At 42.8% G+C, this 11,001-nt stretch overlaps 1 protein-coding gene across 1 annotated transcript in view; it reads right to left on the minus strand.

Annotated features, from left to right (window-relative positions):
* The window catches only part of PGM5 (phosphoglucomutase 5), a 247,358-nt gene that overhangs the window by 154,045 nt on the left and 82,312 nt on the right, over window positions 1-11,001 (minus strand). The window contains exons 5-6 of the mRNA XM_023742658.1: window positions 10,380-10,570; window positions 9,301-9,455 (exon numbers count right to left, since the gene is read on the minus strand). Of these exons, the coding sequence (XP_023598426.1) occupies window positions 9,301-9,455; window positions 10,380-10,570 (346 nt within the window). The remainder of the gene's footprint in view (window positions 1-9,300; window positions 9,456-10,379; window positions 10,571-11,001) is intronic.

The raw sequence follows: 11,001 nt of genomic DNA on the forward strand, positions 1-11,001 counted from the left end.
CACAGCTTAGAATTCAGGTCACTTAATGCTCCTCCAAAAGCGAGCCGCTCAGACAGCAGAAACCCAAGATGGCTCCCAACAGCTGAACAAAAGATAGTCTATCCAACATTTCTAAAGCTCTTGCAGCCTCTAGTCTCAAATGTTAGCAATGTATCCCTCTCAGTCTAGCCAGTCCATACACAAATGCCTTCTAAGTATAGGTAAGAGATCCTTCCTTCCTCAGACGCCAGCTCTTAGAAATACTGAATACAAACCCGAGTCATTCCCAAAGGCCATTCCAACAGGGGAACACAAACACCACAGAGAGAGGTAAAGGCAGGCATTCCCTAGTGTCGAGAAAGGAGCCTGTCACTCACCCTACTCACCAGGACAAGACATAAACAACACTGTTTAATTATTGCCTAGGGAATCACTGGTACGGGGCTGCTTCCTTTTATCTCACCCTGATTAAGTCATGTGTGCTAAGGGCTTCAGCACCCACATATTACTAAAACTTCCACTCGCTACAGACTCACCTGCTTGTACTACTTATCAAGTAGTACAGTCTTACTATACCCAGAAGATCACGCAATTATTCCTCACTCATTTTCATCACGCCATTCAGGTACACTCCCCGTGCCAACCACTGGTAGCGATGGTGGTGTCCACCGCCGCCGAATCAGTCCCTGACTCATGGCGACCCCGTGCACAATGGAACTAAATGCTGCCTAGTCCTCAGGATTGGCTGTAGGCTGGGCTGTTTTGATCCATAAGGTCTTCACTGGCTGATGTTTTGAAAGTGGAGCACCAGGCCTTTCTCCTGAAGCACCTCTGGATGGACTCCAACCTCCAACCTTTCAGTTAGCACCCGAGTGGTTTAACCATTTGCATCACCCAGAAAAAAGGGACTACATTGATTATTTTTGAACAATCATAAATGGGCCTTCCACTTGGACCAGTTACGAAAGGATGTTTTTCAATGATGAGCTGGATGACACTTGAGGTCTAAAAAAGGGGGGTGCAAACAGGAGGCTGGGAGCTCAGAAGAAGAGATTATCAGTAAGATTGGCCATGGTGCTGACTGCTCTCTGTGTGTGCGCCCTTCCATCCTGGGGTCCTCGGTCCATTCTCCCCTTCTCTGCCCGGTTATCTGCCCTCAGAGGCTGAACGCGCAGACGCATCAACCAGGCTCCCTTGACTTCTGGTTTCCAGTTGGGTTTGGCCAGCAGGAGGCACAAGTAGGAGATGGGAGGCTGGGAGAAGAGAGAAGTTGGGGTACTTCTACCTCCCCGACAAGTTCAGCTCCTGTCTGACAGCCTTCGTTCACAGCACCAGCCCTCACCGGGCTATGGTTACCCTGACTCCACACCTTGACCCTCGCGTCTTCCCTTGACCTTTTGCTCCTAGGGATCTTGACAGCTTCCTGCTATTGCTACTCCCTGGGTGCCTCCCCATCCCAAGAATCCTTTGGTTTCCCTAACCTCACCCCTACTCCTGTGGACAGGTTATTCAATGACAATGACTGAATTCTCATTAGTAAACGCCTTTGGAGTACACCATCTGTTTCCTGGCCTGACCCCAGGGACCAGCTAAGGAGAGTTTCGAGGAAGTTGTTGTCGAGCTGCCGTGGAGCTGGCTCCGACTCATGGCAACCATACGTACAACAGAGCGAAACACTGCCTGGTCCTGCCGCGTTATCCTCACAATAAGAACTAGCACAATAAAGACCTTTTTTTTAAGGTAAGAGAAACTTGAACATGTTTATCTGTTGAGGGAAATAATAATCCGCATCGCTCTGGGAGACTGAGGGAGCCGTTAGATACTGGCTCACACCACAGCCTCGCCCATGACTGTCATCCCTCATGACTGAACGCAGAGACAAAACAGCACAGACCCAACAGACGCCGTCAGCACCAAGGTCATCACAGATCAGTAGATACTTGCATACTTGCAGGATTAACGCCATCTGGATTCCAAAAGCCGGCTGAATATGTTCAAGATAAAGCTACAGGGCATATTTTAGACTGGGGGTTGGCAATAAGTCACTATAGACTACACTCTGAGCAATAAATATTTCACATGTGCTATGGGCCATTTCTAATCTCGACATGGTTGCCAGGTCCAGCCTCGTGTGTCTCATCTCTGGTCCTACCCATAGCCTCCTCAGAGAAGCCTTCCCTGACTACCCTATGGAAGCAGAATGCCTCATCCTCACCGATCGTTCCCCATGACTGCCTCCAGTTCACGCCCTCAAGCACGTGTTACAATTTGTATCTACGTATGAGTTCCTTTACTTGTTTGTTGGGTGTCTTCCCCGTTAGCTGTAAGCTCCAATGGGCCATCGAAGACACTGGTGGTGGTGGTGGTGGGGTTAGCTGTGGTGGAGCGGGCCCCTGACTCACAGTGACCCCATGCACCATGGAACAAAACGCTGCCCAGTCCTGTACCATCCCCATGATCGGCTGTGGGGACTGTTACGATCTGTAGGGTTTTCATTGGCTGATTCTTGGGATTAGTTCACCAGGCCTTTCTTCCTAGTCCATCTCAGTCTGGAAGCGCCGCTGAAACCTGTTCAGCATCACAGCAACACACAAGCCTCTACTGACAGACGGGTGGTGGCTGCCCATGAGGTGCCTTGGCCGGGAATCAAACCCAGGTCTCCCCACATGGAAGGCGAGAATTCTACCACTGAACCACCACCTCCCCCATATCTAGGACATGAAGACTCAATAAATGAATATTTCTTGAGTCAAGAAATGAATAGTGAGCAGGGGTGGCCACAAGTGGACGGTACAAAAGCACTTACTCCCTCCACGCCATATTCATGGGTGGTGGACCTTATATGAGGAGCCCTGGTGGCCCCGTGGTTAAAGCACTCGGCTACTAACCGGAAGGTTGGTCGTTCAAACCCACCAGCCGCTCCGTGGGAGAAAGATGTGGCAGTCTGCTTCCATAAAGATTACAGCCTTGAAAACCCTATAGGGAAGTTCTACTCTGTCCTATAGGGTCACTATGAGTAGGAATCAACTTGAAGGCAATGGGTTTTGGGACCTTACATGGCCATCGTTATAGTCAAACATACTTTTCAGATCTGACTCCCTCTTTGGGACTGTAAATATCTCTAGTGAATAGGAATCAAACCTGAGCGTGTTTGCCTTGCCCTGCATAGCAATGGACACCGCCCCAAGCACAGATGGGCGCTGCATAAATATTACTGCAGTACAATGACACGGAGGAGTATTTGTACTCCCGCATGGCGCAGAGATGAAGCCTGGGCCACAAAGACACTTTGAGTGTGCTTCACTTCTCAAATTATTTGAATCAAAATGTTTTCAGCACACAGACTCATCTACAGCCACAAGTCAGACACATTCTGAATGACAAAGCTCCAAAAGAGCACCATTTCTAAAGGCTGAAACTGCATTATTCCAGGGTAAATGGAATCCTTGTTTTAGTGACACTGTCAAAGCAGAAATTAAAGACGCTGCAAGTCTCCTCTCGGGGAACAACAATTATCTGTGAACAACAGCTGAACAAAAGATAGTCTATCCAACATTTCTAAAGCTCTTGCAGCCTCTAGTCTGTTTGTCTGAATAATTCATCAGTTGCACAGGTGAGACGAGGGCCTTGTTCTGGAACCCCAGGAGTTTAGGAAAGTGTGCCATTTAGTGAATGTCCCTTGACGACTCAGGTGTGATTCCTATGGGATCTGGCATTCATGGGCACATTTCTGCAGTTTTATTAATTGAAAAATAATAATAACCTATATGGGAAACCACTGTCAGGATGGAAATTTTGAAGTTGCCTTTAGCTTACCTAGGAATAAAGATGTTTCCAAAGTATCTATCGTGAGAAATCACGTGGGAACTGGGCAGTAAATCAAACACCCAAAACAAATCACCACATCAGAGCCCCCCGGAATTCTGATCCCAACCAGCAAGCATGAATAATTCTTTTAAACAGTCACTTATGTATCAAAACGGGTCCTTTGTGAAATTTCTAAGCAAGGTGTCTGGTTTCTGACCAAAACAGAGGTTTGTTGGGAAGGGGGGATAAAATGAAATCTAGAACTGCTGGGGAAACTTCCACGAGAAAAGAGGACAAATGGCTTTTGCCGTCAGAATGAAACCAGCGTCCCCCGGCCAGGGAATGGGAAGTCGCTGGCTACTCCTGGGAGAGCAGGGCAGTATTCTCAACTGGTTTCTCAGGGGCCGTCCTGATCGAATTGTACTTACTGGGCAGATGCAATAGTAAATTAAATCACAAGATCTCGTTTCTAATCTTGAGTCAATGTCTTATTAGCTGTGTGACCTTGCTCGAATCGCTTCGCTGATAACATGTTCACCACCTTTCCTAAGGAGAGAGCAATGTTATCCTGGAGGCACTCGTGTCTCAGTGGTAGAGTTCTCACCTTCCAGGTGGGGGACCTGGTTAGAGCCCCAGCCGATGCACCTCATGCACAGTCACCACCTATCTGTCAGTGGAGGCGTGCGTGTTGCTATGATGCTGAACAGGTTTCAGCAGAGTTTTGAAACTAAAACTAACTCAGAAGAAAGGAGAGCTACTTCTGCAAATCAGCCAGTGAAAGCCGTATGATCACAACGGTCCCATCCACGGCTGACCACGGGGCTGGCACAGGACCAGGCAGTGTTCTGTCCCATTGTGCACGGGGTTACCATGAGTTCGGGGCTGACTCAACGGCAGCTAACAACGTTACTCTAACTGCGTCACTCGATTATTGCAAAGATCAAGTGCTGTCAAACCAAACCAAACCCACTGCCATCGAGCGGATTCCAACTCACAGTGACCCTATAGGACAGAAGAGAACTGCCCCACAGGGTTTCCGAGGAGCACCTGGTGGATTCAAACTGCTGACCTTTTGGTTAGCAGCCATAGCTCTTAACTACTGTGCCACCAGGGTTTCCCAAGTGCTATCACATATCCAAAAATTCTTCCTAAAATGGAAGGTGTTATTGTCAAACACACTCCCATAATATAAATAACCTACCTAGCACTTGAGACTCTATATTATTCTGAGTCACCAATTTCTAGAGATGGTCCCATTTTTGCGTTGCTCTTTACAGTTTTACTGATTTTTTTTAGTGGAAGGCTATAAGTAAAGGCAAGTGGAAAGAACCATGGGACCATATACCCTACTCTTCGGTACTGCCAAGCAATAATTTTCAACTGAGGTCAGTTCATCATGGGCTTGATATCAATATCACTTCAGGGGCATCCAACAGGTATAGGATTCTTCTCCCATTTGGCCACAAGATACAAGGTTAATTTATAAAAATCAATTGTATATCTGATTACTAGCAGCAAACAATTAGAAGATGAAATTTATAAAACTATCCCATTTACAGTAGCATCAAAATATGTAAAATGCTCAGTAATAATTTTTTTAATTGTGTGAGACCTCTACACTAAAAAATACAAAACATAAGTGAGAGAACTTTTTAAAAATCTAAATAAAAGGATAGACATACCACATCCATGGATTAAAGGCTCAATATTATTAAAATGCAATTCTCCCCAAATTGATCTATAGATTCAGCACAATCCCAATTAAAATTCCAACAGGTTTTTGGTAAAAATTGATGAGTTGATCCTAAAATGTATATGGAAATGCAGGAGGGCCTAGGTAATACATTTTTTTTTTTTCTAACTTAACAAAAAGGAAAAAGAGTTGGAGAATTCATCTGATTTCAAGACTTACTGTAGACATTCAGTAATTAAGACAGTGTGGCACCAGCATGAGGACAGACAAATAAATCAATTGAAGAGAATAGAGTCCTGAAATAAACCCACATATACGATCAACTGATTTCTAACAAAGTTACCAAGGCTATTTAGTGGAAATGAAATTCTTTCTAATAAATAGTATTGAACAGTTAGATAGGGAGAAAAAGAAGTGGACCTCGACCCCTACCTCATACCACACACAAACATTAATTCAAAATCAATCATAGACTTAAATGTAAAAAGTGAGGGCATAAAAACATAAAAGATGTCTTAGAATCTATAAAGATTCTAGAAAAAAACATAGGTAAAAAAATCTTTCTGACGTTGGGGTAGATAAAGAAATTTTACTAAAGGACCGAAAGTATAAACTAACCGTACCAGAAAAAAATAATAAGCTGGACTTTGTCAAAATTACAGAATGTCTCCTCATCAAAAGACACGGTTAAATTTATATAAAATCTCAAGAAAAGGCAACTTTAAAGAGACAGAAGCAGGTCAATGGCTACCTAGGGCTGGGAGTGGAGATTAACTGCAATTGAAACGAGGGTAATGTTTGGAATGATGGGAAAGTTCTAACACTGGATTGTGGGGATGTTTGCACAGCACTGTAAGTATACTAAAATCATTGAATTGTACACTTAAAATGGTGAATTTTTAATAAAGCTATTAAAAATAAAAAAAGACATTAAGAAAATAAAAAGGTAAACAACAAACAGAAAGAAAATATTTGCAATACATATGTCAGAAAAGGACTTCTATTCAGAATATATAATGAACTGCTAGAAATCAATAGCAAAAAGACAAACAACCCAATTAAAAAATGGGCAACAGACATGAACAGGTACATTACAAAAGAAGAAATACAGATGGCCAATAAGCACAAGAAAAGTGTCCTCACATCATTAGTTATTAGGATAATGCCAATCTAAACCACAATGAAATAATATTTTGTATCCACTAGAATGGCTAAAATAAAAAAGACTAATAACACCAAATGTTGATGAAGATATAAAGCAACTGAAACTCATACACTGCAAACAATCGTGTAAAGTGGGAAGCAGTTTGTTGGTTTCTTACAAAATTAAGCATATACATATACTATGACCAGCATTTTAATCCTAAACACTTATTTCCAGAAGAAATGAAGACATGTCCACAAAAAGACTTGGATGAGAATGTTCATAGCAGCATAATTCATAATAACTGAAAAGAACTCAAATGTCCATCAACAGGAGATTAGATAAACACTGATATGTGCACGCATTGGTAAACAACACAGTAATAGAAAGAAATGAACTGCTGACACATGCAACAACATGGGTGAATCAAACATATACATACATGTTATATTAAATGAAAAAAGCCAGTCACAAACAAGTATGTAGTTTATGATTCCATTCATGTGACATGCCAAAAACAAGTAAAACTAATATATGGGGACAGATAACAGGAAAACAGTTCCTACAGGGAGAGAGTTGCAATTGACTAGAAGGAGGCAATGAAGAACTTTTTGGGAGTGAAGAAAATGTTGTATGTCTTCATCTAGTTGGTGGTATATTCATTTATCAACACCAAATTTTACCCTTAAGGTATATGCATTTCACTGTATGTACATTTTACCAAATAAATGAATGAGTGAATGAATGAATAACACCATGAGGAGATAACCACAAAAATCCAGAAGATGGACATTCTGCAGGACAACTGGTCAGGTTTCTTCAAAAATCATGGTCATTAAGTAAAAGAGAAAAAGAAAAGGATCATGTCAGATGATAAAAGATTCAAGGGACACAACAACCAGATGAGTGGTCTTGGATGGGATACTACTTTGTGCAAATCATCTACAAGAGACATTTTGGGGATGCCCAGGGGAAATTTGAATATGATCTTCCTTGTAGATGAGCTAAAAATTTATTAATAGAAAGTTGAAGATTGTTGATGGAAAAGAAAAAGTAGGTTACAAAACAGTATATACCTTTTGATCTCTTCTTGGCATTTGTCATGGATTGAAGTATGTCCTCCAAAAATATGTGTATCAATTTGGCTATGCCATGATTCCCAGTATTGTGTGATTGTCCAACATTCTGTCATCTGATGTGATTTTCCTATATGTTGTAAATCCTACCTCTACGATGTTATAAGGTGGGATAGGTGGCAGTTATGTTAATAAGGCAGGACTCAATCTACAAGATTGGATTTGTGTCTTGAGCCAATCTCTTTTGAGATACAAAGGAGAGAAGTGAGCAGACAGACAGGGCAACCTCATACCACCAAGAAATCAGTGCCAGGAGCAGAACGAGTCCTTTGGACCCAGGGTTCCTGTGCGGAGAAGCTCCTAGTCCAGAGGAAGATTGATGACAAGGACCTTCCTCCAGAGCCAACAGAGAGAGAAAGCCTTTCCCTGGAGCTGATGCCCTGAATTTGGACTTCTAGCCTATTAGACTATGAGAGAATAAACTTCTCTTTGTTAAAGCCATCTATTTGTGTTATTTCTGTTATAGCAGCACTAGATGACTAAGACAGTATTAAAAAAAAAGGCAAGCATGTATATTATAGATGTATGGAAAGAGATCCAGTAGGGAATATACATTTACCTATTAACATAGGAAACTCAAGGAGGGGGAGACGATGTTTAAATTTTCTTAGTTTGTCTGTGTTTTCTAATTTTCCACCACAGACATGTACTGCTTTTATAATAATATATGTTGTCTGAAAATATTAGACTCTGAAATCCACTGTTTTATAAGACAAGATTAAAGATGGTAGGGGTGAAGAAAGGAACCTAACACAGTTTGAGGCCCTACTAAGCGAATCTCCTCTTGGTCACTTACCATGCACTACCTCACATCATTCTCACAACAAACCTAGAAAGCATCGTCTCTATTTTTACAGAGATAATAAGAGTAAGGGGTCCCTGGGTGATGCAAACGGTTAACAGGCTCAGCTGCTAACCAAAATGTTGGTGGTTCCAGTCCACCCAGAGGTTCTTCAGAAGAAATAACTTGCAATCTACTTCTAAAAATCCAGGCATTGAAAACCCTATGGAGCACAGTCCTACTCCGACATACATGGGGTCATCATGAGTTGGAGTCAACTCGACAGCAACTGTATTTCAATGAGGGTAAAAGCTAGCATATTAACACAAATCCTATGCTTTATCTACCTCGTTTGCATACACTTTCAGATTTAGTAAGTTTTATTTACTAAACATTTACTATGTGCCAGACACTCTGCTAAATGTTTTACATGAATCATCTCACTCATACGTCATAACAATCCATGTTAAGATGATACTATTATTGTTTCCATTTTACAGATAAGAAAACTGAGGCACAGAGATCAAATAAGTCTCCCGCGTTCTCACAGCTAATAAGTGGCAGGACCAAGAACCAAGTTCAATCCAACGGACTCTAGCACCCATGCTCCTCCCCACTATACTACACCTTGTCTCTGAATTCCCATGCTTTCAACAAGTTCCCAGTGGAGTAGGGAAGAATAAGCAACAGCCTCAGACGAGGGGGACATCAACATCAGAGGCCTACCGTGAGGCTTCTCACGGTGAACACCCTCGCTTACCTGTCCAGAGCCGTGCTGGTTGGCATGCTCCTCCCAAACCCGCGGACACCCATCTGACGGAAATACGGAATGCAAGAGAGGTTGGCAGCAATGATGGCCAGGGAGTCGGAAGGGCTCACAAAGAAGCCGTTTTGGCCTAGGATCATATAACGGTCCTGGGGGACAGAAGGCAAGAAAATGATCAGACAGACATGTCTTCGGTAGCATCCCATTCCCACAGCCATCACAAGCCACTCGACTGCCTTCCGATGTTTACACGGCCTAAAGCAACTTGAACGAGGCCAAAGAGGACATGGGAAACCCTTTGTTAAATCCCTGGATCTGACAGGACTAGAAATATGTCAAGACCTAGATTCCACCTGCTGACTATACCATGGACTGCCAGAAGAACGAACAAATCAGTCATAGAAGAAATACAACTGGAATGTTCCTTGGAAGCAAGGATGGCCAGTCTTTGGCTCACTTACTTTGGACACATCATCAGGAAAAACCAATCACTAGAAAAGGACACCATGTTTGGTAAAGTAGAGGGTCAGCAAAAACAAGGGAAACCCTCCATGAGATGGATTGACACAATGGCCGCAACAATGGACTCAAACATTCCAACCATCATGAAGATGGTGCAGGACCAGGCAATGTTTTTTTCTATTATAAATTAGGTCACCGTGAGTCATAGCTGACTTAACAGCAACTAACAACAACCTTAGCATTCAGTGGCCTCCACATCACTAATTCCTTCTTTCTCCTCAAAAATAATGGAGAACAGGGGCTATTGCTGAAATAGCTAGTTGTTTAACACAGGGCTTTCAAGAAAACCAGCCATAAACAAAGATTTACTACGTGAATATTTTTTAAAAGAAACAACCTCTTCATAACATGATGCTAATCTGGGCCAAATAAAAGTGATTTGTATTTAACTGCAATATTTAGCAATCAGACAGAAGAACAGATGTGGAGCCAGTTAGGTTAGGTATGACCCCTACATGTTAGCACCAGATGTGTTCGTTAATTTTCTGGTTTCTGATGCTTGGCTTATTATATGGTAAAAGAGTCAGCAGGCAGAGAGCTTTCCTACTTACCCCGTCAGCATCAAATGCAGCTCCAAATCCGTATTCCCCTCCTTTCATGGTTTCAAGAAGGGTCGTGGCGTAGGTCAGGTTTGGGTCAGGGTGCTGCCCTCCAAAGTCTTCCAGGGGAACACAGTTTATGGCAGAATTGGCTGGGGCCCCCAGCTCATCACACAGGACTTTCCTCACGTAGGGTCCCATAACTAAAATAAGAAACAAGGCAATATGAAATCTTTGCCAAACCCTCGAGGGTGTCTTGTTCTGTTAGCATCAGAAAGGCCACTTAATAGTACAGAAGGAAAACATAAATCCCACAGGCTTTTTTAAGGTACAACATGGAAAGATACTCACTTCAACTACTACTTATCAAGCACCTTCTAGGTGCTAGGTTTGTAGGAGATGTACTCAATAATCCAAAGGAGCCCTGGTGGCGCAACAGTTAAGCACTTGGCTGCTAACCAAGTCGGCGGTTCAAACTCACCGAGTGGCTCCACGGGAGAAAGAAATAGCGATCTACTCCCATAAAGATTACAGCCTAAACCCCTGGCCCAGATGGCTTCCCTGGAGAAATCTACCAAGCATTCAGAGAAAAATTCACACCAGTACTACTCAAACTATTTCAGAGCATAGAAAA

This window comes from Trichechus manatus, unplaced genomic scaffold, assembly GCF_000243295.1.
Source record: "Trichechus manatus latirostris isolate Lorelei unplaced genomic scaffold, TriManLat1.0 scaffold00214, whole genome shotgun sequence".
Taxonomy (NCBI): domain Eukaryota; kingdom Metazoa; phylum Chordata; class Mammalia; order Sirenia; family Trichechidae; genus Trichechus; species Trichechus manatus.